Raw genomic sequence first — 25,694 nt, forward strand, 5'->3', positions numbered from 1 at the left:
AGTGCCGGTGTTGGGGCCCCTTCCTTTCCTCCTGAAACAAAATTAAAAAAAGAGAGATTAAAAAATCACAATCAAATCCCTTGATGTTTGCAATACTCAACATACTCACATTTCATATATGAATTACATGTTATTGCAAAAAATAATAATAATCCTAGTACATGTTGTTAATGGAAGAGGAGAGGAAATGACCTAAAAAAAAAGGGGGGGGGTTTAGGGGAGGGGGGGGGGGTATAGAATGTACACATCTAAAACCCAAAACCTTTGTAAAAGAAGGTAGAAACTCAGCCAAAAATGGCTAGAAATCATGCGTGGAAGTTGACCATGACTGGCTCATTCCCTCAGATGTATGGCCAATTCTTCGTCCTGGTTAAGACCCCCAGGAGACTTGGTCTGGAAGTCCACAATGTATTTGGATTCTCTGTCTCAGCCTCAACGCCCTGTTGCCCCCCCTAGCGTTACTCATGATTTGCTCCAAATTGAAAAATCTAAGCAAAGTGGGGTCAGAAAAGTGATGGTCTCTGTAATGTCGTGCAACAGGGTATTTCTCATCCACATGAGTGATGACCCTACTGTGTTCCAGTACCCGCTTTTTTGCTTGAAGCGTGGTGCTGCCTATGTACCAAAGTTCACATGGGCACTCTATGACATAGATAGCAAACGTGGTACTGCACGTAAGGAATTGCTCAATGGTCTTCTCCACCCCATTGTATGAGGTCTTTTTGAGAAACGTGCTTTTCCTGCACGCCTTACAATGGCCACAGGGAAAAAATCCCTGTAGGCCATGTGCATGTCTCTGGGGATATGTGGTCACATCGCTGTGCACCAACATATCTCTGTTTCTCCCTTTCCTATACGTGATACTGGGCCGGTTGGGAATGCTGCTGCCGACAATGTTGTCATTCCTTAAAATATTCCAGTTCTTAACTAGAATATTCTTGATACTGTCTGAGTTGGTGTTGTACGTCATGATGATACGTGTGATATCATCATCTTCCGCCATGGCCTGTGTGGGTTTGTCCAACAAAGTCGATGTTTTAGAGATCATGTTGGCTCTGTCTCTTGCTTTGAGGAGTACCCATTTGGGGTATCCTCTGATTCTAAATCTTTCTAGCATCTCCTGACTGACTTGTTGGTAAGCTTCGTCTGTGTTGCAGTTCCTCCTCGCCCTCAACAGCTCACCATAAGGTATACTCCATTTAAGAGTTTCAGGATGGCTGCTGAGTGCATGGAGGATGCTATTGCCTGCTGTTGCCTTTCTAAAAAGAGTGGTCCGTATTTGGTTGTCAATGATGTCAATCTTGACATCCAAGTATTCAGCCCCTGTGTTGCTGACGTGACCCGTGAGGATGATGTTGTTAGGGTTAGTGTTGAGACATTTGATGAATTCATGTGCTTCCCCCCTCACCCCCTTTCCAAATGATGAATAAATCATCTATGTACCGCATCCACGCGGTTACATGTTCAAAATAATGTGTGTGTTCAGGATTGGCAAATATCATCTCCTCCCAACACCCCATGAAAAGATTAGCGAAACTCGGGGCGAAGCATGAACCCATCGCGGTACCTGTTTGTCTGTAGCGGGCCCCGTCAAACAGAAAGATGTTGTTGGAAAGACAGAAATCTATCATCTCCAACAGCATCCTACTGTGCTCTCTGAGTCTGAGTGGTCTGTTACTCAGGAAATGGTCACATGCCTCCAACCCCTGTTTGTGATCGATGATGGTGTACAGTGATTGTACATCAAGTGTGATGAGGAAAGAATCCTCGCCCCACTGGATGTCTTGAATTTTATTGAGAAAATTCTCGGTGTCCTTCACATAGCTCAGTAAGGTCATGACATAATCTCTCAGAAAGTGGTCTACATATTTAGAAACATATTCTGCCACACTCCCTCTGGATGACACTATGGGGTGCCCCGGGGGGTCGATGGGGTTTTTGTGCAACTTGGGAAGAAGATAGAGTACTGGAAGTACCGGGTGGTCATTTTTTAAATATCTATATTCCTCCCATTCCAAAATCCCCTTGTCCTTCCACAATGTGAGTTTGTCCCATAGATCAATAACACTCTGGTTGTATACCTCTGTGGAAACCGATATATAGCTTTTTGAATCCCCCAGTTGTTTGTGGGCCTCGGCTATGTATTTGTCTCTGTTCAAAATGACTATGTTGCCCCCCTTATCCGCGGGACGTATCACCACACTCGTATCCTCAGCAAGATCCTGGAGAGCCTGCCTCTGGTCATGAGAAAGATTGTTATGCTTGGGATTGTTCTTCTTAGATCTGAAAGTACACAGGGCTTTGGTAACACAATCATGAAAAGTGTCTATATTGTCATGTGGTAGAGAGGGAAGGAAAGTGGATTTGGGTCTGAAACCTGAAAGTGCACTGTCATCAGTAGTTACCCCAAAACTATTCAGGATCTGGGTATTGCTGGTATGCCTGTTGTCACCACTTGGTAGGTTGGCAGGATTGTTCACAACCCCACCAGCCTCCCCTAAACCCTCTTGTTCCAATTCAATCAAATTGATAGTGTCCATTTCACCAGTAGTGATCTCATCCTGGTGTCTAGAGATGGGGAATCTCGACCTATTGCTGTTTCCCAGCCTTTTTAGTGTGTGCCATTTTCTCAACTTCAACTTTCTGATAAACTTAAGCAAGTCTATTCTGGCCTCTCTATAATTAAAAGCTCTTGATGGGCAAAATGACAGACCCAGACATAAGGTCCTTTTTTCTAAGTCTGTCATGATTCTGCTGGACAAGTTAATGATAGTTCTATTTACCATTTCCAAATCCATCAGCGCATTCTTCTGGAGCGGGTTCTGTAATTTCCCATGCCGCCCCTTGCTCTGCCTCTTCTCCCATCGTTGTTGAAGTCTTTTCCTTCTATTTCTGCGCTTCCTCGTCCGCTGCCTCGACCCCGTCCCCTCCAACCTGATGTGTTCTTCACCGGAGCCTCCTTCAATGTCCGCCTGCTCTGGCGCAGGTGGCGGTACTCTTCTAAAAAAATTCACTTGGTGGGATGTTGGATCAAGGCTAATGGTGTCTTCAACTGAGATGTCCGACTCAGTCTCACTTGCCGTGGAAGTTGGTGTCGTCTGATCAACTTTCAGGTTGTGTGTTCTGTCTGGTTGATGTGCCTTGGGGTCCTTTTGTTTGGCCCTTGGTGCTGTTGGCTGCTGGTCCGACCCTTTGTTGACTTGTGGTTTTGACTGTTGGTACGCCCGGTAGGCCCTGAGATTGGGCCTTCTGTCTCTTCTTTATTGGCTGCTTGGTAAGCCGTCTGCGGGTTTTTTCTACAGGTCTTTCTGTTTTGTCCTCTGCTGCGGAAATTTTTTCCTAAGAGGTGTTCTCATGGTACTTGGGACGTAACCTACCCTAAGAGGGGTACTTGTAGCTATTACATAGCTCTGTCGTGCTGGGGAGGTGTGGTCACCCTTTCGGGTTCCTTGCTCTCCATGGCGTTCCGGTACATCGCAGGTGCGATTTTCTTGCCAATTGTCTTGGAGCAGCTTGCGCTAGGTCTGTCCTTCTCCTTGTCGCCAAGCCGCTCAGCCGGTCTGGCCTGCGGTCTGCAGCATCGTGTTGTGGAGGTTCCGCACTTTTGTCCTGTGTTTTGGCTTGGTCCTCTGCCTGATGGGTTTGGCTTTCCTTGGCCTATGTGTTCTGGTGGCCGGCTTGGGCCCGTCCTCCGTCAATTATTTTCTTCGGGTCCCTCCACTTTTTCGTGGGTCAGTGTGTGTGTGTGTGTGTGTGTGTGTGTGTGTGTGTGTGTGTGTGTGTTCTGGGCCGGCCCCTCCCTTGGGGTGTGTCCTGGTCCTCCCTGGCCTCTGCCTTCGGCTGGCGTCTGCCTTTTCCTGGGTGCGCTGTTCCGTGGTGTTGCCTATTGCTGGCAGCGCTTGCCTGTGCAGGACTGCTGGTTCTACTCCTCAGTTGTGCTCTTGTGTTTCCTTGCGCCCCTGCCTCTGGTTCTGCTGGGGCTTCGCGCAATAGTGCTTTTCTTCTTCCGCCTGTGCTGTTGACGATGGCGCCGTTCTGGCCTTGTCCGCTGCTTGCGGCAAAGGTGTTTTCAGCTCTTTTCTATCTCAGTGCATGTATTTCTTCCTGTGGGCCCTGCCTCTGGCTCTACCTCTTCTCACTGGGTTCGAGGTGACCCTTGTGTTCCTTGAGGCTTTTGGGGTGCTGTCTGCCCCTGCGGGGTGTTGGGCGCTCTCCCTTGGTTGGGCTTAGGATATTCGGATTAAGAGAGCCTGGTGAAATGCTGACTCTGGTCACATAGATAAAAACATTCAGCTTATTTATGAAACTATGCCCAGCCATATTCTTAATACAGTTTTCCCCATCATTTTTGGGGATACCAAAAACACTTCTTTTTTTAAAGATGGTACTTACTAGTCCTCTAGAACGTGTCATCAGTATCAGGCTCTTGGAAAAATATCAGCAACCTTAAAGGCCTGCCAAATTATCGCGAAATCGCTAACCTAGCCAAGCACAAGCATGGAAAGAGAAGTTATGAGAAAAAAAAATCGGCCATAGTCCACATCAGAGAAGCCTATTCATTTCCAAATAATTCCATAAAATGCCTTAGTATTGATCTTTCCATTGCCTTCAATATGGTGGTCATTGGAAGGACTAAAAATCCAGTAAATGTCAGTGTACATGTTTGATGTCCAACCATACACAGGAAAATAACAATTGGTTCTGTGGATTTATTGTCTTGGTCCTTATCATGCGGCATATACTAAGGATCTACGCTCCCTTCCATACTCTTAAAATTGCACTGGCAAGTGCAAATACTCCGTGTTTATGACTGGTGTACGCTTTTGCTGAAACCAAAGGCACCCCATAAAATTACTCAAATTGAGACACGCAACCCAATGAATAGCAGAACATGGATGTTATGTTGTGTGCGCCGTGTTGTGTGCGTAAAGTTGTCATGTTTTGTTATAGTATATTTTTGGTTACGTTATGTTTTATTGTTTTGCTATGGTATGTTATGAGATTTATAGAGCGCATGGCTGGCCCCACAATGGGGCTTGCCAGCACTAGGCCGTAAGCACACAACTGCTGCCGACAGTCCCAAAGAAAAGAAGGGGAAGAGGGTAAATTGAGAAAAGCCAAGTTTATATAGATTTCCTAATTAGAAGATGGTTGAGTATTTCTTATAGTGAGGGGAGGAGCATCCCAAAGGCCCTGAGCACGAAAACAGTAACCCCCCACTCTAACTCTCCTGACTCTGGGAACTATAGCCAAGCTCTGGTTGGTGGTACGGAGGGAGCCTGTGGACTGGTAGGATGAAATAAGCTGGCTCAGAATACGGGGCCCCTGGGAATATAGAATCTTATGGGCGACAGAGTCTTAAAATGAATATAAAAATAGTCCACCCAAGACAGAATGGCTGCCTGAATTGTAATTTGGCAAAAAGGCGGGGGGGTTGAAAAGCCTCAGAATAGGTTTAAGACTTCTCAGAAGACCAAAACAAGTGCCGGCAACAAATTTAGCTTGAACCTTGAAGGCCAGAGTCCTAGATTTTGAATAGGCTACTTTTGTTACAGGGGGGTGCGCAAGGGAGTCGGGCCACCAATGGTCATCCCAAACAGGGCTATGTTTGCCAGCAAGAAGAATCTCAGTCTTGTCCACATTCAGAAGTAGGCAGTTATTAGTCATCCACTCTGCCACCCCAAGCATGCCTTTTTGGAAATTGTTAATGTCAAGTGGTGAAGTGTCCGTGAGTGAAAGTACAGGCTGGGTATCGTCGGCATATGATACCAGCTTAAGCCTAAAAGATTCTACAACCTGAGCTAAAGGCTGGATGTATATGTTAAACAAGGTAGGGCTTAAGGGCAAGTCCTGAGGAACACTACTTTAAAACGTGAGATTGTGAACTGTAAAGGTGTGGCCTGCCTGCCTTTTCTGCATCTCCTATATACCCTCCAGCAACAACTATAATGAGAAAACGGGTAGTGCCAATATAGTGATAAAACCTAGGTCGATCTGATTGTGTGTGTTTTTGCTGCAAAATCATCAATTTTGCATGGGTCCTTCTTCAACATCCACATCTTGCTTCAGTTCTTATCCAGAGATGAGTTTAATAGGGAATTAAATTAGTAAAGAGCAGATTGAGGAGAGAAATGTGATAGCTGAAAAACAGGCCATTTCAAGTTTAGAACATTGTGGATGATTACACAACAGGCATCGCTGGGGTGCATTTAGGTTTTGATTATCCTGAGCAGAGCTTCTTCCGGTTGGCAAAATAAATTTGTAAAACTAACCATTTGATGATATTTTAAAGTTTTTGAAGATCTACTACTCCTCCTGTTTCCCAACTCTATAATACATCCAATTCTAACCATATCTTGGTGGTAAGGTGGAAAATGTTTAATCCATTATGAATCAGGATGTAATTTGTTTACTTATTTTTATAGATGGGACTTGAAGGCCTCCAACAAGACTACATCAAAAAAGCGGAGTATCCCTTCAGCTCAGATCAAAAATGGATGGCTGTCAAAAGTGTGCACAGAACACAACAGGTAAAAATGTCTTCATTCAGTCCCATATTGAAGTTAACCAGATTATTGATTTACATGTTAAATATGATAAATTGATGAAATGCTTGTGTACTGCGCAACAAAATGTTTAAATCAGCTTAAACAGATTTTCAAATCAAATATTTTTGATGCAAGGTGATTCAATCAACAAGGTGATTTTTTTTTTTTTTTTTTTTTTTTTTTTAATGCTTTAAATTGAAAAGCGCTTTTATGCTCATGATGCAGGTTCATATCTCATACCACAGTGGTTTAACAAACGCCCAGGGTGCATCACAAGATGAGCCTCAAACTAGGCAGCATCCGCAACCATAATATTATTGCCTGCAACCATTGAAAGGTCGGACTTTTGAAAATGTGTTTTTCATAAAAAATGCAGAGCTGCAGATTAGCTATCAACATTACAACTTTGGTGGGAGAGCCCAGTATTTTCATGGATGCTAGAATTGAATTTCAGGAGGATTTAATCTGAGGACAATCCACCATATGTGTCAAAAGTCTTCAAGAAGGCCGCAGCATCTTCTACAATGAGTGCTTGTAGAAGGATAGAGTTTCTTTAGTGTCGACTTGGATAACAGTTGCGGCTTTATAGCGTACTTCTCTCCCCAGAATACTGCTAGAGCCTATCACAATTCTTGCCATTGAAGATTACATCGGACTTCCTTCTCCATCACCCAGAACTTTGCTACATTGTGCTTTAAAAGCACAGTGGTGTGCGAGGGTGACTTTCAAAAGGAATTTATAAAAGGCTGAAAAAGTACCCCTCAAATCGCTGGTTATGGAAATTAATTTTTGGAAAAGTTAGTTCTTTGGTGGCTACTGTTTTCACAAGAAAGTTCAGCACCCATTGTCTTAGCTGAGAATAGTGAAAGTGTTGGATTTCATTATTTTTGCAGGCTTCCAAAAAAAAAAAAGGTGGCCTTATAGAACCTTTGAGTTGTGAGGCAATCTTCCTGCTTGCATGTATGAGGATGTCCAGGGACCACTGTCATGTGAAGGCAGGATTGTAGTCGATTGGGCTGCATGGTGATGAAGTGTGATTTCCTCTAGTCATCTCGCCAACGAGTCCCAGACAATGTACTGCTTAGATAAGTGTGGCTCTGTCTTGTTTGGATTTCCGTATAAAGTCCCAGAGAGTCCTGCCTGTAACTATTCTCTTTATATGTGGCCAGATGTTATTGGTTTTCTGGAGGGATCAATCTGCAAACAGGTGCCCCTTCCCAACATCAATGGGCGTGTCAATTTACTGTAGAGACGAACTCTAAATGTGGATGCATGGTGCCCTGCCATAGCCATAACCATACAATTGGGCTCATATCCAAACGTTTTTGGGGTTTTAGTGAGGTCACGCTAACCCATTCAGTCAAAATCTTTCTGTATCTAACAATACTAGTACTGTGGGGACTGACAGCCTTTTAACTTTTTTTAACCAAAGTCGACAATGCAGCAGGTATTGTCATAAGGCTGCCAATGTATAATGAATCCAGACTGGTTAGAGGGCATCCAGTTGGGACGCAAGTATTTTAGTATAATGTTTGACTTCAGTTTGTCAAGGCAATGGGCCTATTCGAATCTCAGTGTTACAGGTCATTACCTGGTTTTGGAATCGTGGAGATGGTGCTTTCAACCATCTTGGGCATGATTCTACCCTTTGCAGCAAATGCAATGACGAAGTTATCTGGAAAAAAACACATCTGAAAGAAACACGTTAGTTGGATTCCTTACCTTAGAATATCCCCTGGCGTCAGGCTGGATCCGGAAAGATTTTCGTCAGCAATACCCTTGCACGTCGCTAGGCATCGTCTGCGGCTCTGCGTCCGTCGTCGGCATCGTGATCGCCGGGATGACGTCGTCGGAGTAGTTAGACGCTGCCCTCGCCCGCTGACGTCAGTTCTTCTTTTTTCCGCGCCAGTAAGCGCAGGTCCGGGAAGAGCATACCCTTTTAGTCACTTTTTGACTAAACTTTTTGAACTTTCTTGGTTCCTATTTCGAGTCGACCTCTACTCCTGGTGCCGGTAGGGATGCCCGGGTTCAAGCCTGTCACTGCCTGATGTCGGTCACGGATCACCACCGCCGGTGTCTCTACTGCCTTGGGGCCAACCATGATGCCGAGTCGTGCCTCGACTGCCGGACCTTGACCTCGAAGGCTAGGTGGGAGCGGTCCCACAAGCTGCTCGAGGTCCGGCAGTCTGCTCCGTGCCGCTCCAGGTCCCAGTCGAGGAGGAGGTCGAGGGACTGGTCGCGGAACCGCAGCCACCACCGCTCGTCTGGGTCGAAGTCCTCGCATTCCGGTAATTTGAGGCGCAGTAAGAAGTCGAAGAGGCGACATTGCTCTCCTGACTCCCCTCGCCGGTAGCGCGACTCGGCTGAGGGTACGGGTGGCACCACCCGCGCGGCTCAGTCAGCCAATGGGGTCGCATCCGGCCCCATACCCTTTGGTCCCTGGGCCTGATGCGACTCCGACGAAGATCCGAGACTTCCTTGTGGCCATGAGTAGTCTCGCTCTGCCGTCGAGGCCTGCCGGTGCGCCTTTGGGCCCCGCAGGCCCGACTGGGAGGCCTAGTGAGCCGGCGGCTCCGGCGCCGTTGTCGGTCCCGATGCCGCAGGCCCCCTTGGGATCCAGGCCTGGATCCTGGTCGACGACGGTCGACATTACAACCCCTCTGCCGGCGCCGACCCCTTTGGAGCTAGCGCCGTCTTTGGACGACGTCGTTCCCAGGTTTAGTCCCGGTTTGGGCCCAGTGTCGGAGCGACGCCGATGGATGACAGATTCATCTACCTCCCGGCTCAGACCTTTTCGCCTGTCTACCAGGAGTCGGATGACTGGGACGACTGGGAGGGGTCTGAGGACCCTCTGGCACAGTAGTGCCCGTTAAGCCAACACTGGGCAGAAGAGCTGGGGGATGCCAGTGGTCTTGACACCTCCCCTGACACTGGCTTCATCTCTCCTCCCTCCAGGGCTACGGAGTAGGGTGCTACCTATTCTCTGGTGCTGCGCAGGGCTGCCCAAGCCCTTCATCTGGAGCTCTCTGCAGTGGCCGTGAGGACTAACCTCACCGAAGTGCTTCAACCGCCAGTAAGCTCCTCGGAGCCTCTACTGCAGTTCAATGAGGCACTGATTAACGTTCTGATGGGCACCTGGTCCAAGCCCTCCACAGTCCCTCCTGTAAACCGGAACGTAGCCCGGCGCCACTGACCCGCACCGGTCGACCCCAGCTTTCTGTCGGTGCACCACACCCGTGAGAGCCTGGTTATCCAGGCCTCTACCTCCCAGACCGCCTTCCCGTCCGCTACTCCGGATCGGGAATCCAAAAGGTTGCAACAGTTTGGGAAGAAACTGTTTTCTTTCCTTAGTTTGGGGTTGCGGTCTATCAACACCGCGTGCCTTTTGGACCGTTACACCCACTCCTTGTGGGATACGGTGGCGGATGTGCTGCCCCAGTGTCCAGAGGAGGCCCAGACACTGCACGCCCAGGCTCTTGCCAGGGGGCGGGATGCAGCACGGTTCTCAATACGATGTAGGCTTGACACAACGGACTAGGTAGGGCAATTGCGACCACGGTGGCGATTTGTCGCCACGCCTGACTGAGGTCCACGAATTTCTCCGGGGATGACCAGAGTACCCTCATGGACATGCCCTTCGATGGCTGTCGCCTTTTCGCCGACAAAGCGGATAGTGCGCTGGAGCGCTTTAAGTAGTCCAGGGCTACGGCCAAGTCCTTGCCTCTTGGCCCGCGCCTGCAAACTTCCGCTTTTCGCCCCTTTCGTGGCCAAGGAAGGGGCGCCCCCACACGTCCATCTAGCCACAGGCTGCAGAACCAGCCTCAAAGCGGTCACGGATGTGGATTCCGCCCAGGCGGAGCACGGGCACAGAGAGCCGGTCAGCCCACATCTGCCCCAGCAGCATCTGCCTCAAAGCCTTGCTAGTCCGAGCTTTCAGGCCCATTCAATGCCAATGGGAGGCAGAGTTCGCCATCACCTGCTCCACTGGCGTACCATCACATCAGACAGGTGGGTGCAGAAAATCGTCCGAAGGGGCTACTCCCTCCCCTTCGAGGCGACCCCTCCAGCCATGCCACCGCAGTACCACCGCATGTCTGGGGATCACTTGCGACTTCTGCAGGAGGAAGTTACCGCCCTCTTGGTCAAGGGGGCCATCGAGCGCGTTCCTGGCCCAGAAGTAGGTCGGGGTGGTTGTTCCCACTACTTTCTGGTTCCCAAGAAGGGCAAAGGGGGCCTAAGCCCTATCTTGGACCTCAGGAGCGTCAACACCTTCCTCCGGAAGGAGAAGTTCAAGATGCTCAGCTTAGCTCAGGTTCTGGCTGCCCTAGACCCTGGAGACTGGATGGTAGCGTTGGACTTGCAGGACGCATATTTCCACAAGTCGCATCAGAGTCCCTCCCAGAAGCTCCTTTTCATCGGAGCGGTTCTGGACTCTGCTCAGTTCCGGGTCTATCCTCCGGAACAGCGGGTTCGGGATATTCAGGCTCTGATTCCGATCTTTCAGCCTTTATCCCGGATTTCGGTCAGGTGGGTCCTGCGGCTGCTGGGTCTGATGGCCTCCTGCATCCTGCTGGTACATCATGCCAGGTGGCAGATGCGGGCTCTGCAGTGGGACTTGAAGTTCCAGTGGGCCCAGCATCGGGGCAACCTGTCCGACCACGTCCTGATCTCAGAGGGCACTGCAAGACAGTTGCAGTGGTGGCTCACGGACTGCGATTGGGTCAGTGGCAGATCCCTCTCCCTACCCCAACCGGAGCACGTAGTGGTGACGGATGCGTCACTCCTGGGATGGGGGGGCCACATGGGGAGAGGCGGAGATCAGAGGCCTCTGGTCTCCGGCGGAGTCCCGGCTCCATATCAACCTATTGGAGCTGCGGGCGATCCGGCTTGCACTGAAGGCATTCCTTCCCTCTGTCCGGGGAAGTGTAGTGCAGGTGTTCACGGACAACACCACCGCCATGTGGTATTGCAACAAACAGGGCAGGGTGGGGTCGTGAACCCTTTGTCAGGAGGCTCTGCGCCTCTGGACATGGCTGGAACATCAGGGCATCACCCTGGCGGTTCAGCACCTGGCGTGTTCTCTGAACGCCAGGGCGGACGAACTCAGCCGCCGGTGCATGATGGATCATGAATGGCGTTTGAACTCTGACGTGGCGCAAAGCCTCTTTCGGCAGTGGGGAGAGCCTTGGTTAGATCTATTCGCCACCGAAGAGAACGCGCAATGTCATCAGTTCTGCGCGTTGGAATTTCCAAGGCGGCACTCGCTCGGTGACGCTTTTCGTCGCGAGTGGAGTTGCGGTCTATTGTACGCCTTTCCGCCTATACCACTTCTGCCCCGAGTGCTGAAGAAGACGGGGCCCAAGTCATCCTTGTGGCTCCGGATTGGGCACGAAGATACTGGTATCCTGAGCTACTCAGTCTGTCAATCGATCCCCCGATTCGACTGCCTCTTCAGGAGGATCTTCTGTCGCAGCAGCAGGGGACGATCCTCCACCCGAACCTGTCCAGCCTTCACCTCCATGCGTGGAGATTGAGCGGCGGCAGTTGATGCCATTTGACTTGCCTCCTGAAGTCTGTGCTGTCATTCTGGCAGCCAGGCGTCCCTCCACCAAAACGGTATACGCCTGCAGGTGGAACAAATTTGTGGCATGGTGCACAGCAAAGGCTGTGATTCCCCTTTCCGTCCTGCTTTCTGAGGTTCTCCTCTTTCTTCTTTACCTGGCCCAGCAGGGCTCTGCTCTGGGCACCCTCAAGGGATACCTTTCAGTTGTTTCTGCTTTCTTACGGCTTGCTGATCAGCCTTCTCTTTTCAAGTCCCCTGTTGTTGCTCGATTCTTTAAAGGCATTACTCATATGTTTCCTCCTGTCCCTTTCGTAATGCCTCAGTGGGACTTGAACCTGGTGTTGACCTATCTGATGTGCGCTCCTTTTGAGCCACTTCATAATTGTCCTCTTCGTCTTCTAACTCTTAAGACTGCTTTCCTGGTTGCCATCACCTCTGCTAGGCGGGTGAGTGAGCTCCAGGCTCTCTCTTCTAAGCCTCTTTTCCTCTCTGTCCATCCGGACAAGGTTGTTCTCAGAACTCGTCCTTCCTTTCTTCCTAAGGTGGTAACTGCCTTTCACATCGCCAGTCTGTTACATTGCCCACCTTCTTTTCGCCTCCGCATCCCTTGAAAGAGGAAGAGAGGCTCCACCGTCTGGACCCAAAACGAGCACTGTCCTTCTATCTGGACCGTACGAAACAGTTCCGGGTGGACGACCAACTCTTTGTTGGCTACGTAGGCGCTAAGAAGGGGTGGGCAGTGCACAAGCGAACCATCTCTCGGTGGGTCGTTCTGTGCATTAAGACCACTCTGGCCACAGTGGCTACTACTGCCCTGGGTCGGGGAGTCCCTCTGCAGGACATTTGTCAGGCAGCTACGTGGGCCTCGCTGCACACGTTTGCTAAGCATTACTGCCTGGACAGCCAAGTGTGGAGATACGGCTTCTTTGGCCGTTCCGTTCTCCAGGACTTCCTGGTGTGATCTTGGTTCGCAGACCCACCACTGGAGTTGGTATTGCTGGGGTATCTATTCTAAGGTAAGGAATCTAACTAACGTGTTTCTTTCAGATGAACAAGTTACTTACCTTCGGTAACGATATATCTGTAAGAAACCTTAGTTAGTTATATTCCTTACTGCCCCACTCATCCTCCCCGTTCTTCGAACTGATATGTAGGGTTATGGTCATCCCTTTCAGGGCCCTAGATTCATGGCACCAGTGTCGGTCTCTTGCATGGCTCTGCGTTCCTGGTGCGTAAATCTATGTGCAAGAACTGACGTCAGCGCGCGAGGGCGTCGTCTAAGTACTCTGACGTCATCCCGGAAATCATGACGCCGACGACAGAGGTGGAGCCGCAGACGACACCTAGTGACGTGCAAGGGTATTGCTGACAAATCTTTCCGGATCCAGCCTGACGCCTGGGGATATTCGAAGGTAAGGAATCTAACTAACTAATGTTTCTTACAGATATATCGTTACCGAAGGTAAGTAACTTGTTCTTAGTTATAGATTCCTTATCTTAGAATTACCCCCAGGCATCAGACTGGATCCGGAAAGTTTTTTCGTCAGCAGTACCTCTGCATATCGGAAGGTGGCTTCGGTCGGCTCCGGCGTCGTGGTCGCCAGGATGACGTCGTGGCAGCTACTTGGACGCCACCCTCTTGTGATGACGTCAGTTCTTTCTTTTTCCACACCAGCCAGCGCATGTCCGGGAAGAACGGTACCTCAGTCATTTTTTACTACGTTTTTTCGACTTTTGTCGACTTCTTGTTTCGAGTCTCTGACTCCGAACAGGCGCTTGAGGGATGCCCAGTTTTAAGTCCTGCGGTTCCTGTAAACCGACTGATGTCACTGACTGATTCGCACCGCGTGTGCCTCTTTTGCCTGGAGTGCGACCACGCCCCAAGTCGTGCTCCAACTGTCAGTTGTTGACACCGAAGGCTTTGCTGGAGCGGTCCCGAAAGCTGCTTAAATGAAGGCAGTCTGCTCCGCGCCGTTTGAGGTCATGGTCGAGAGGGAGGTAGTGTGACCGGTCGCGGATCCACTAATAGTCCGGCTCTAAGTCATCCAAGTCTTCGCACTCTGGGTCGGGTAAGTCGAAACATAAGAAGTTGAATAAGCATAGTCTCTCTTTGCTTTCTCCTCATCGGTCGGCCGACTCGACAAGGCGTTCGGGTGGTGCCACTCCCGTGGCTCTGCGCACTGAGCCTGAAGGGTCAACCGAGAGCTTCCCTCCCTTTCCGGTACCCGGAACGACCCCGCCCAGCTTCGTATGTTGTACGAGGCGATGCATGCCAGCTTTGGGTGGACCGACCCCGCCGGTGCGCCTTTGGGCCCCGCGGACTCAGTTGGGGGGTCCTAGGTCTTTGCTGCCGGCAGCACCTCTACCGGCGCCGCTTCCAACAGCACCACTACCGTGCCCGACGCCGGTCGGACCCCCGGCTGGTGTCTACCCCAGCCTCCTTCCCGGATCCGGCGCTGGCTCGGGATTTCATGCCCCTGTTCACTCCTGGGGCCCCTTTCCAACCACCGTGGCACCCAGAGGAAGATGAGTAGGACTGGGAGGGGTCAGGTGACCCTTTAACTGACCCGCTTGAGCCTGAGCAGGACTGAAGAGGGAAACTGGGAGATGCCACTGGTCTTGACACTTCACCCGACCGTGCCATGTTGTCTCCTCCTACCGTGGTGTTGCGTAGGGCGGCCGAGGCTCTCAACCTCGAGCTTCCTACGGTGGCGGTCAAGACTAACCTCCTGACTGAGGTGCTTCAACCGGCAGCGAGCTCTTCGGAGCCCCTGCTACCGTTTAATGAGGCCCTCACCAACGTCCTTTTGGGCACGTGGTCCAGGCCCAACACGGGGGCTCCCGTGGACAGATTGATCACCCGACGTCACCGCCTGGCTCCGGGCGACCCCACTTTCCTCCCCCAACATCCCACCCCAGAAAGCTTGGTGGTCCAAGCTTCCACCTCCAACAGCGCCTTGCCTACCGCTCCACCGGATAGGGAATCCAAGAAGCTGGACCATCCTGGGAAGAACACTGTCAGCTTAGGACTGCGGTCCGTAAACACTGCATGTTTCTTGGGCCGTTATTCGCACTCAGTGTGGGATAAGGTAGTGCAAGTGCTGCCTCGGTGTCCGGAGGAGGCCTGGGCAGTGCTCTCTCTGGCTGTCGCTGCTGGTATAGATACAGCTAAGTTTACGATCCGTTGTGGGCTGGGCATCGCAGACTCAATGGGCAGGACCATTTCAACATCAGTAGAGCTCCGTTTGTACGCCTGGATGAGGTCCACTGGCTTTTCGGGGGGTGTCCAGAACACCTTGATGGTCATGCCCTTTGATCGCCTTTTTGGTGACAAAGCAGACGACGCCCTAGAGCGCTTCAAGGACTCACAGGCTACGACCAAGTCCTTGGCCTCTCCTCCCGTCCGGCACAGTCTCCTTTTCGCGCCTTTTGTGGCTAAGGAAGGGGTACCCCGCTACGTCCCGCCCAGAGCCGCAGGAATTTACCCAACCTTCGCACGGCGGGGGACGTGGGAACAACCGTCGTGCTTCCGGGGACCGGCGGGCGGGCCAGTCCACCAACACCTCCCTCTGCAGCAACCTCCAAACCCCCCTAATCAGACCTCGCAGGCCCATCAAACGCCATCACCTCCCCCACTGGCGCACCATCACTTCAGACAGGTGGGTTTTGCAGATAGTCCGAAGGGGCTACTGCCTCCCCTTCGAGACTACACCTCCAGCCATGCCACCTCGTTACCACCGCATGTCAGAGGATCATCTGGCCCTTCTCCAGCAGGAAGTTACGGCTCTCTTGGCCAAGAGAGCCATTGAGTGCGTTCCTGTCCCAGAAATGGGTCGTGATTGCTACTCCCACTACTTTCTGGTTCCCAAGAAGGACAATGGCCTGCGTCCTATCTTGGACCCCAGGGACGTCAATCACTTCCTCCAGAAGGAGCGTTCAAGATGTTTACGCTTACTCAGGTCTTGTCTGCCCTCGACCCGCAAGACTGAATGGTAGCGTTGGACTTGCAGGATGCTTATTTTCACATCCCTGTCCTGCCGGCCCACCGGCGTTACCTGCGGTTCACAGTAGGCCACAAGCACTTTCAGTTTACCGTGCTCATCTTTGGCCTTACCAGCACCCCTCGGGTGTTCACGAAAGTGATTGCGGTGGTCGCAGCTCATCTGCGCGGATCAGGGGTTTTCAGTCTTCTCCCCCCCCCCCCATCTCAACGACTGGCTGTTGAAGGCGGGCTCGTCCCAGGTTGTCGTCCCCCACATCCAGACTGCGGCCAACCTCTTGCATCAGCTGGGGTTCTCCATCAATGTGCTGAAGTCGCACCGGATTCCCTCTCAGAAGCTCCTCTTCATCAGAGCGGTTATGGACACGACGCAGTTACAGGTCGTTCCTCCCGAACAACGAGTCCGGACATTTGGGCTATGATTCCGATCTTTCAGCCCTTGTCCCGGGTTTCGGTCAGAAACTCGGAACGCACTGCTCAACAACTGCAGTGATAGCTCACGAACCAGGATTGGGTCAGTGGCAGGTCCCTCTCCCTTCCCCAATCAGACCACACTGAGGTGATAGATGCCTCCCTTCTGGGATGGAGCGGCCACATGGGAGAGGCGGAGATCAGAGGCCTCTGGTCTCCGGCAGAGTCCTGGCTTTACATCAATCTTCCGGCGCTCCAGGCGATTCGTCTTGCACTGAAGGCATTCATTCCCTCTGTCCGGGGAAGAGTAGTGCAGGTGTTCACGGACAACTCCACCACCAAGTGGTATTGCAAAAAACAGGGCTGGGTGGGGTCGTGGACCCTATGTCGGGAGGCCCTCCGCCTCTGGACATGACTGGAACATCAGGGCATTTCCTTGGTGGTTCAACACCGTACAGGTTCTCTGAACATCAGGGCGGTCGAACTCAGCCGCCGGTGCATGATGGATCACGAATGGCGTCTTCACTCAGAGGTGGTGCAAGGTCTCTTTCAACAGTGGGGAGAGCCTTGGTTAGATCTATCGCCACCGAAGAGAACGTACAATGTCAGCAATTCTGCATGCTGGAATTACCAAAGCAGCACTCGCTCGGCAACGCTTTTCATTGCGAGTGGAGTTGCGGTCTGTTGTACTCCTTCCACCTATAACACTTCTGCCCAGAGTGATTAAGATCATCGCGACCGGGCCCATGTCACTCTTGTGGCTCCGATATTGGGCACGAAGAGTCTGGTATCCCGAGCTGCTCAACATGGCCATCGATCCTCCAATCAGACTGCCTCTTCGGGAGGATCTTCTGTCGCAGCAGGGGACGGTCCTCCACCCGAACCTGTCCAGTCTCCACCTCCTTGCATGGAGATTGAGCGGCGGCAGTTGATGTCTTGCCACCTGCCTGCCTGTGACGTAATCTTGCCAGCCAGGCGTCCCTCTACTAAGATGGTATACGCCTGTAGGTGGCACACATTTGTGGCATGGTGCACAGCAAAGGCTGTGGATCCCCTTTCTGCCCCTGTCTCTGAAGTACTCTTATTCCTTCTCTCTTTAGCCCAACAGGGCTTTGCTCTGGGCGCTATCAAGGCTACCTTTCAACCATCTCTGCTTTCCTTCGGCTGCCACATCAGCCTTCTCTTTCCTCCAATTCCTTTTGTTATGCGTCAGTGGAACTTGAATCTTGTGCCAACTTACTTAATGCGCGCTCCCTTTGAGGTGCTTCTTAACTGTCCTTTACGTATCTTAACCCTTAAGACTGCTTTCCTGGTAACCATCACTTCTGCTAGAAGGGTGAGTGAGCTCCATGCTCTTTCCTCAAAACCTCCTTTCTTGTCTGTTCATCCGGACAAGGTGGTTCGCCGGACCCGTCCGTCCTTTCTTCCTAAGCTGGTCACTGCCTTCACATCGGGCAGACCATTACTTTGCCCACCTTCTTTCCGCCTCCGCATCCTTCAACGGAAGAAGAGGCTCCACCGTCTGAACCCAAAACGTGCACTCTCCTATCTGGATCGCACAAAACAGTTCCGGGTGGATGATCAACTTTTTGTTGGCTATGTGGGTGCAAAGAAGGGTCGGGCCGTACACTAACTCATTTCTCTATGGGTCGTGCTGTGTATTAAGGTATGTTACTCTCTGGCTAAAAAGGAGCCTCCAGCGGGACTACGCGCCCATTCCACCAGGGCGATGGCAGCCACTACTGCTTTAGTAAGGGGAGTGCCTCTAAATAACATCTGTCAGGCAGCCATGTGGGCATCGCTATACACGTTTACGAAACTCTACTGTCTGGACAGCCAAGTCCAGAGAGGCGGCTTCTTTGGCCGTTCTGTTCTCCAGGACTTTCTGGTGTGATCTTGGTTCGCAGACCCACCACCGGGGTTGGTATTGCTTGGGTATCTATTCTAAGGTAAGGAATCTATAACTACTGTGCTTCTTTCAGATGCACAAGTTACTTACCTTCGGTAACAATATATATGTAAGAAACATTAGCTATAGATTCCTTACCACCCCACTGACCCTCCCCGTTTTGCGAACTGATTTCTGGGGGTAAAGGACATCCTTTCAGGGCCCTAGTTTTGTGCACCAATGGTCAGTGTCTTTCATGGCTCTGCGTTTCGGGCATGGAAAGTCGTGCACAGAACTGACGTCAGCACGCGAGGGTGGCGTCTAAGTAGCTGCCGAGACGTCATCCCGGCGACCACGGCGACGGACGCGGAGCCGACCGATGCCACCTTCCGACACGCTAAGGTACTGCTGACTAAAAATACTTTCCGGATCCAGTCTGACGCCTTGGGGTAATTCTAAGGTAAGGAATCTATAACTAACTAATGTTTCTTACAGATATATCGTTACAGAAGGTAAGTAACTTGTGCAATTAGTTACAGTACTAATGATGTGGTGGAAGCCTTGTAAAAATCACTAATATAGCTGTTGTGACCTGATGCCTTGTGTAATTGAAGAGACTTCATTGTGGCTGCCACCTATGAGGTTTTAACAGATTCCGAGGTTTTCAAACTGTTGGAGTCAAGCCCAGAATTGAAGAATATGATAGGTAAGCTGATTTGCTATCATCTGAAGGAAGATCAGGGGACTATAGGAAAGCATAGAAGTTCTGGAAAGGCTGTTCTCTTAAAAAATAAAGAACCGGCCCTGCCAGTGGTTGTATGTAGACTGTGTCACCATTTTCCAATTTTTTTGTCTCAACCGTTTGACTGGGTGTCGACAAACTTTTTGCCTTATTCAAAGGACATGTTCCGAAGCCTAAATAGGTATGGTTCAACCTCATTGGTTGTAATAGTATTGAATTTCCCTGCTAAGGTTTCACATTCTGGAGGAGTTGTCTAGTGCATGTGGCTATATAATCTCCTTCAGCCCTTAGGGGTTTATCTTCAAGTTAATCTCACTTTGCATATTAGTGTCTTCAGGATAGCAATGTTCCCTAAGCCTGTACTTATTAAAAGATTAAAAGCTTCTCACGTGTAGGACTGGCCCTTCACCCCTGGGTCGTTCGGGCAAAAATAATCTTGTGACATTATAGTGTGGTTTTCACAATGAGATCTCCGCAGAGATGAGTGAATTTATCCATCTCCCCACTGGCCTGCAATAGTGCCCTTATGCTCAAAGAAAGGAAACGGGGCATTGTCCAGGATTACTATAGGACGACATGTGCCATCAAGGATCAGTGGGTTATTTACTAGGGTGTAGTCCATCGCCTAATATGTTTGCCAGGCATGGGAAAAAAAAATGTAGTCTCTCTGGTCTTTGTGATGTACCTGCAAGGAGGTTTTAGCTCCTTGCAGGCAATCCACTTTAGCTTCTATGTCTAGGACTCTTGTGCCTACTGAGTCAAAGCAGCTGGTGTCAGTCCTGGCACCCAACTAGCCATTCAAGTCCAGTAGGTGCTGGGAGAATGATCTGACTTGATATCTTATTGTAGTTGGTTCTTAAACAGCTGAGGCTAGTGAGAAGATTCGCCTTAGTCAATGCCAGTTCAGCCAAGGGTTTTACTAGGAGTGCTTCAAGGATGTTTCTTTTGCTAACTGGTGCTGTTTAGTGGCGATGTAGTAAAAGAGAAGTTGTTGTTGAGATTTGTTTCATCTGAGCCATTAGTTGTCCCGCACCATCATTGCAGGGACTGTGGCAGAAAGGGAGGGGGCACACATTGGTAGTAGTTCTTGATCTCCGCAGGGGACAAATCCTACAGTGGTAGACTTTCAGTGAAGTTTGTCCAGGAAGTATTTTTCATAAAGTGGGGCCTCATCCAGATGGTGCATGTATGTAGTTATTTACGTATATCCAGTGACTTGTCATTATTACATTATAAAATATGTGATTCTTTAAGGTGGGCAATATGAGAGCAGGACAGTGGGCCCTTCAGTCGAAGTCAAGCAGTTTGTCTCCTGGACATCATTCGTAGCTCCTGCCTCATTTTCATTTACCTATCACTTGGGTGGGCACAGCACTGCCCATCTCCCAGAGCCAGTCAATGGGGAATATGACTCTTTACTACGCGAGTCATTACATCGCGTGCCTTCACAACGCGGTCGTTACAACGACCGCGTCATTACCACGCAATGCCATTACTACGCAAGTCATTACATCGCCTTGCAGTAGATGGCGCTGTACCATTAGGAATGTATAATTTACTATTCCAACTCCAGCCTACGCAACAGTTGGGAAGGTGTTTGAATAGTAAACTGTACTTTTCCTTATCTTCGAGTGCCATCTACTGCAAGTCGAGGTAATGACTTGCGTAGTAATGGCATTGCCTGGTAACAACGCGGTCGTTGTAGAGACCGCGTTGTGAAGGTATTGCGGTGTAATGTCCTCTATGTAAAGGTTGTTTCCCGTCAATGGGCAGCTCCCCATTTGGATGCTCATCTGTAACACTGTGGTTGTAGATCGTCCCATCACTGAGTAGGGTGGGTGTGGGGGCATCCCTTATCCCCCTCTGCAAAGACTGGTCTTGGTCACAGGAGTGTCTGCCGCTCACTGCCCAGCAGTCTGAAGAGGACATTGCCTCCCACTGGGTTGCTGCGTACGAGGGTGCACCCTCAGTTGAACCCCAAGTGAGCTCCAGATTGTGTCTCCCTCCTCACTACATTGCCCAGTACGTCAAAGTTGCTGCCTCCGTGCTTCACATTGGCCCATCGACTCTTGAGATCCTCATGCACATAGGGACACCTTTGGTCCACTTCCCCTCTGGCTCGGATGCAGTTGTGTGTTTTGATATCTGATTCCGGTGCAGGAGTTTCTCATGATTGGAGGGTTCCTGCAGAAAGAGGCTGCAGGTGGCGACAAAGTAGAGTCTGGGCAAAACCAAGCGTGGGTTTAGTTCTTGTAGGTCACGGGACCCCGTTGGCACCATCACCTCTCTTGGACTCTGGCTTTAGAGCGAGGGTGCACAGAGATGCTTTGACACATCGGGTGGCAGCAGTCAGATTCACGTTTCAGTCTTTGTTTTGCAGAAGAGAGGCAAACAGGACAGCTGGGCCACTCACAAAGTGGGCCTCGCTGTCCTTTGAGTCCCTTGATGTGCAGGTCGTTCTTCCTCGGTGTTGGTGTCCAGTCTGGCCACAACAAACCTTGGATACTGGAAGGGGTCTAATACCACAGTGATTGGTACTGTGCGGCTCCGGTTGGTCCTGCCGTCCTCACACTTGGAGTGAAGACTGATCTGACCAGTAGGAGCACCACTACCTGGGCAGCTGCTGCATCGGGTGACTCTGTAGGTGACAGGTCGGTGTACCGGTACTTCTTTCTTGGGTGTCTGTAGCTGCAGGGGAGTAGCTCCTCTATTCCAAGGGAGATTCTTTAACCCCTTCGGCGCGGCACGAATTCCGCCGCGGCGCTGGGGGGGTTCGGGGTCAGCGCGGCGCCGCCATGCTCGTGACGGAACCACTCGTCTTGAGCCACGGGCGTGCTGTGCTCATGACGGAGTGGTTCCGTCATGACTCCGCCCACTCGCATTATTCGCCCGCACAGGCGGGGAATCAGCGCCACGTGGGAGGAGTGGCCGCAAAGGCCGCAGCATGACGGAACCACTCCGTCATGAGCACACGGCGCCCGTGGCTCATGACGGAGTGGTTCCGTCATGAGCACGCAAGGGGTTAACAGTTTGCTAAGCACTAGAAGGCCTCTGGGTTTCTTGAGGTCGTCACAGCAGCAGGGCGAGAATTGCTCTACGAGGGTCAGGCGCCACAGACCGGCCAAACAGGGTTGGTGCCAAGTCAGTCTTCGTACTCTGTTCTTTGGTCAGCAGTCTTCTTCTTCCACTCCTTTTGTGTCCTACGAAAATCTGAAGATCTGGTGTCAGGGGTCCCCTAAAGACTCAATTTAGGGGTGTTTATCGAAGTGAGGGATAGTAGCCAATGGGCTAATTACCCTTGGGGTCACTACACCCCCTAGTTGACCACTTCCTTTGGGGAGTGGGCATTACCCTGTCACAGAATTCCTAATTCTACCACACACAATATGGTGGAATCTCTAAGGTCACACCCTAGAGGTGTGTAGAGCCTGGCAGTGCAACACACCTCCTGCATAGCTAATTTTCCCACCTGTCTTGATGCCAGGTGGCTTGACATCCTCTCCTGTGAGAGAAACCAGACTTGAATTCCAAAAGGCGGTAGGCTCTTTGAAGCCCTCTGCCTTGGAATGCTAATTTTACCAGCCTTCCTGGAGGAGGAGATAACACTACTCTCCAGAGCAGGCATTGTTCCTGACCTCCTGAGACTGAAAGATCTCTACCCCGTTGGTCAGAAACTCATCTGTGGCAGCAGGCTGGACTGAACCAGTCAGATAGCACACTAGAGGGATGGTAGGTTAAAGGGGGTGCGTCTGAGTTAGAGTACCCTCTGAGTGCATGTATGAATAATTCCATCACTGTAATCAGTGTGGGTTTATTAATATGAGGTGTTTGATACCAAACACCATATGTTTCACTGAAGCCATCATGTAGTTAGGGAACTAGTTTCCACCAGTGTACAGCACATGCTTTTAAAATGGCTGCCCTGATCACTTGAAATAGCTAGTAAAAAAAAAACTAGAAATCACAGGGGCCTATCTGCTTATTCAGATATGTCCTCGCATAAAATATAATGCTACATGCCTTAGGGCTCAAAAGCCTGCTATAGGGGTGACATACATATATTAGATGCAGTCATTTTGGCATGACACACAGGAGGGTGTCATGTTGTGTCTTCACTCATGGTTTGCACCATGTCACTTAGCCTGCAATGGCAGTCTTTGTGGAATTTCTATGTGGGTCCCTTAGAGTCGCATAAAATCTTCTGCAGCCCTTGGAGACCCTACATGGTACCCCTGTCCTCTGAACCTGGAGGACCATTTACTAGGGACTTACAGGGGTGCTAAAGTTCTCCGCCGGTTGTAGCACAATTAGACTTTACCTTGTTTTAGGGAAGGAGCACTGGCACTGAGGTCTGGCTAGAAGGCCTCCCTACACTGTCCGAGTCAAAGCAGCATCTAGTAGCTAAAAAAGGGGGCAAAAGGTGTGTGTGTTGGGGAGGAGGGTAACTGCAACAAAAGCCCAGTTCCCTACACCCATCCATTGGTAAATGTCAGTAAAGCTTTCTGTTATGTGACCAGTTCTCATACTCCTTAGGATCATGGAAGTGAATATGGGCATCAACTGTATAAATATTATAACTAATTTAGGGCAAGGTCAGTTTATGTGTTAACGACAAGGCCAGGTCTGGTGGCTTAGAGGACTAATGTGCCCTCTCTAAGGGCTTGTGGTCACAGATTCAAATCCTGGCAGGGCCACTCAGCCTTTCATCTTTGAGGTCGATATAACAAGTACCATTGAGTTGGGTAACAATAAACATCTGTTATTCAGCACCAAGATACCCTTCTGGGTGAACGTGTGCTTTACAAACACATGTTATGTTAACATGTTGATCTAGAATAAAGCTAGCCACTGTGCATAGCCCTGAGGAATGTTACATAAAACGCTGGTTATTTTTCATAGAGAGGTCCCCAAGTTATCCTTTGTGTGCTGTTTATATAACTGATTTAAACCATTTTAGTACCACCCCTCTTATCCAATATACATGCACAAGTAAGCCTAGAAGGGCATTATAATATTGGCCATATCTACTTCTAAGAAGCCTTAGGCTTAGATGATCAGTGCACATATGTTTTAAACTAGTAACGGGCGCTCCGCTGTAAACCGTTTAAACAGCAGAGGGTCCGTTTTGGGTAGTATGGGTTCTCTGCTCCAACATTTTAGTGTGTCTCCTTATTTTCTCCCTGTTTAATTTAAACCTTCTTCCTTCAATGGATTGAATGGTCTAATAAGATTTGTGGAATGTTCTAATATTGGCCATTATCTTGACTTGGGCCCACAATGTGAGCATTTGACTTTTAATGACTGATATAGCCCTCCAAATTTCAATAGTCATTTATCATGCTAGAGGGTAATTTCCCTTTGGCAGGGAAGATGCACTCTTCAGCTTATATGGGGGGCAATTGTTTTACTACTTCACAGAAAAGGAACCTTAAAACCTACCAGTGTCTGTTCTATTTCCTTTCTTCATCATTTGTTTCTGTCTTAATGTAATCCTCTTTATCTGAAAATTTGTTTTGCCTCCGGATTCTTTTCACATTGAGTTTTTCTTTGCCTCAATCTTCCAAGCAGTTCCACCTACTGTCTATGCTAGTGATACATTTTTGGCACCGTTAGGTCCTTGGGTCTCATTTTCTCAGTATGGATGCGACTGCTTCTCAAAATAATTCATGTTTAAAGTTCTATCTGTGCATTTGTTGTAGAAAATGTATGCAACTGTAGAGGACCTCAAATTCTAGAGTGCTCTTTCACGCTGATTCACAAAAGCTGAAAGTATGTCGTGGGGCTCCTGGGCACCCAACCCAAAAAGCAGTCCTCTTCTAAAATATGGCATATTTTAAAGGAGAAGCTTTCATATGGATAACTCATAAGAAACATTGTTGCAGACATCAGATTGAATCCACACATTTTTATTGGCATGCTGACTTTCTGACTCCAAGTGGCACTGTGAGGCTCTGGGGTTTGATCCATGAGCGAAGATGACAAAGCAATCCCTAAAAATGCCACAGTTACTTTTTTCCCATGCAGGGATCCGAAACTGGTAGGGTTTTTCTCAAGATATCATTTTTTCATTTTTCTCTAGACGTTTTCACCCATGTTACTGGACAGTCTACCTCCTAGTCAGGTAAATGGCCTCTTCCCAACTGTCATAGTCCGATGTTTCTCACAGACCCTTACAGGTTCCATGGCAGATCAAAGCATGGCATAGCCTCCACCATTTTTATCAACTCGTGTACATCCACCAATTCAATGGAAATAGTTGAATGAAATGTTTCTTACTTCTATATTGTCTGTTGGAGGAGACCAGTATGGGCCACTTAGAAGACAAGCCATCCTTCAAGGTGTTGAAGGAAGGAGGATATATGAAGACTTCCCCGAAGTGTCTCTAGGCATTGGAGATGGTCAGCCTAATAATGTCTATGAAGTGTCTTTTCAGATGTTGGATTTCCAGTTTACCTAAAAAACTAGCGTGGTCCATAAGCGCCATTAGTGCCTTTTTAAGAGCACTAAGACATTGCATCCTGTGTGTCTATGTTAAGATGCTT

The 25,694-nt window shown here is 49.8% G+C and overlaps 1 protein-coding gene across 4 annotated transcripts in view; it reads left to right on the plus strand.

The window, feature by feature from the left end:
- ATP2C1 (ATPase secretory pathway Ca2+ transporting 1) overlaps nt 1-25,694 on the plus strand; it is an 831,636-nt gene that overhangs the window by 630,021 nt on the left and 175,921 nt on the right. For all 4 annotated transcript variants that reach the window (XM_085630651.1, XM_085630649.1, XM_085630650.1 and 1 more), the window contains one exon: nt 6,426-6,530. In XM_085630651.1, coding sequence (XP_085486777.1) covers nt 6,426-6,530 — 105 coding nt within the window. The remainder of the gene's footprint in view (nt 1-6,425; nt 6,531-25,694) is intronic.

This window comes from Triturus cristatus, chromosome 10 (genome assembly GCF_964204655.1).
Source record: "Triturus cristatus chromosome 10, aTriCri1.1, whole genome shotgun sequence".
Classification (NCBI taxonomy): Eukaryota; Metazoa; Chordata; class Amphibia; order Caudata; family Salamandridae; genus Triturus; species Triturus cristatus.